This window comes from Amphimedon queenslandica, unplaced genomic scaffold (genome assembly GCF_000090795.2).
Source record: "Amphimedon queenslandica unplaced genomic scaffold, v1.1 AMPQUscaffold_1767_Cont26226, whole genome shotgun sequence".
In the NCBI taxonomy this organism is placed as follows: domain Eukaryota; kingdom Metazoa; phylum Porifera; class Demospongiae; order Haplosclerida; family Niphatidae; genus Amphimedon; species Amphimedon queenslandica.
In genome coordinates, this window is record NW_003557893.1 from 1 (window position 1) to 1,213 (window position 1,213).

General features: G+C 30.6%; 1 protein-coding gene across 1 annotated transcript; it reads left to right on the forward strand.

Moving 5' to 3' along the window:
* Window positions 1–207: 207 nt before the first annotated feature.
* On the forward strand, window positions 208–755 carry LOC109593383 (uncharacterized; the record flags this gene model as incomplete). Its single annotated transcript, XM_020008484.1, has 3 exons — window positions 208–363; window positions 465–575; window positions 630–755. Coding segments are annotated over 3 exons (377 nt in total), but the record flags the coding sequence as incomplete, so codon positions are not given.
* Between the last annotated feature and the right edge of the window lie 458 nt (window positions 756–1,213).

A 1,213-nucleotide genomic window follows, 5' to 3' on the forward strand; every position in this document is an offset into this window, starting at 1 on the left:
CTAGTTAATTAACTATAATTAATAAAATGGATGAAGAACCATTTTTGCCTAATTTTATAACTTACACATTTATTACATGTACATATGTAGCTGTAATATACATGTACATAATGACTAATATCCTTATGCTGTGTTTGAGCTGATTCATATTGTGATTATTATTATTATTAGTATTTCATTATTTTTAATATTTCTTTATGGTTTTAGTGTCATCTTATGATGAAGTACCGGATGATTTCCCAGTTCTCTCCTCTTCATTAATTGATGGGTGGAGCCCCCTCCTCTCCTCCATTGGCAGTCACTGCACTTCAGCAAAGACTAGTATACTGGAATCATTAATAACTGTACTGAATGATGGAGAAGGTAGTACTGTATGGCCTTGTCTTATTGAACATGTGTAGAATGAAACAAATATTATATTGGTTAATATATTAACAATTTCTTTTTCTCTTTCTCTCCATTAGTTGCTGATATTCAGTTATTGTTACTGGGGTGGATTGGTCTATTATTAGAAGATGATACTATTAATAGTAACACTGATAACGTTACATCATCAAGTGGATTCATTGAAATAGGTAATGGTGACGTATATTATCAATTGCTATTAATTATTATTAATTCTTTATTAGATTTATCAGTTGATTCATCGTTAATGGCTGGTCCAGTTCATTATGATCAGTTATTAATGACTTCCATTAATAATCCCGGCCCTTATACCTACTTAATTAATGAGAGGTAATTACCACAATACATGTACATGTTCTTTTGTTGTGTAGAAAGTTTGAGGTGATTCCGATCAAGTTTGAATTTTTTACGAATTTTTAAAGTTGCTCCAAAGTCAGACAAAAGTCCCTGTACTATAGTACAGGGATTTTTGTCAAATTTCACCAAAATTGACAAGTAGAAAATTCCTTGACTTTGTTACATTTCCTGATACATATGCATGTTCTTATGTTGTGTAGAAAGTTTGAGCTGATTCCGATCAAGTTTGGATTTTTAATGATTTTTTAAAGTTGCTCCAAAGTCAGACAAAAGTCCCTGTACTATAGTACAGGGATTTTTGTCAAATTTCACCAAAATTGACAAGTAGAAAATTCCTTGATTTTGTTACATTTTCTGATACATATACATGTTCTTATGTTGTGTAGAAAGTTTGCAGTGATTCTGATCAAGTTTGGATTTTTTAATGATTTATTAAAGTTTCTCCAAAATC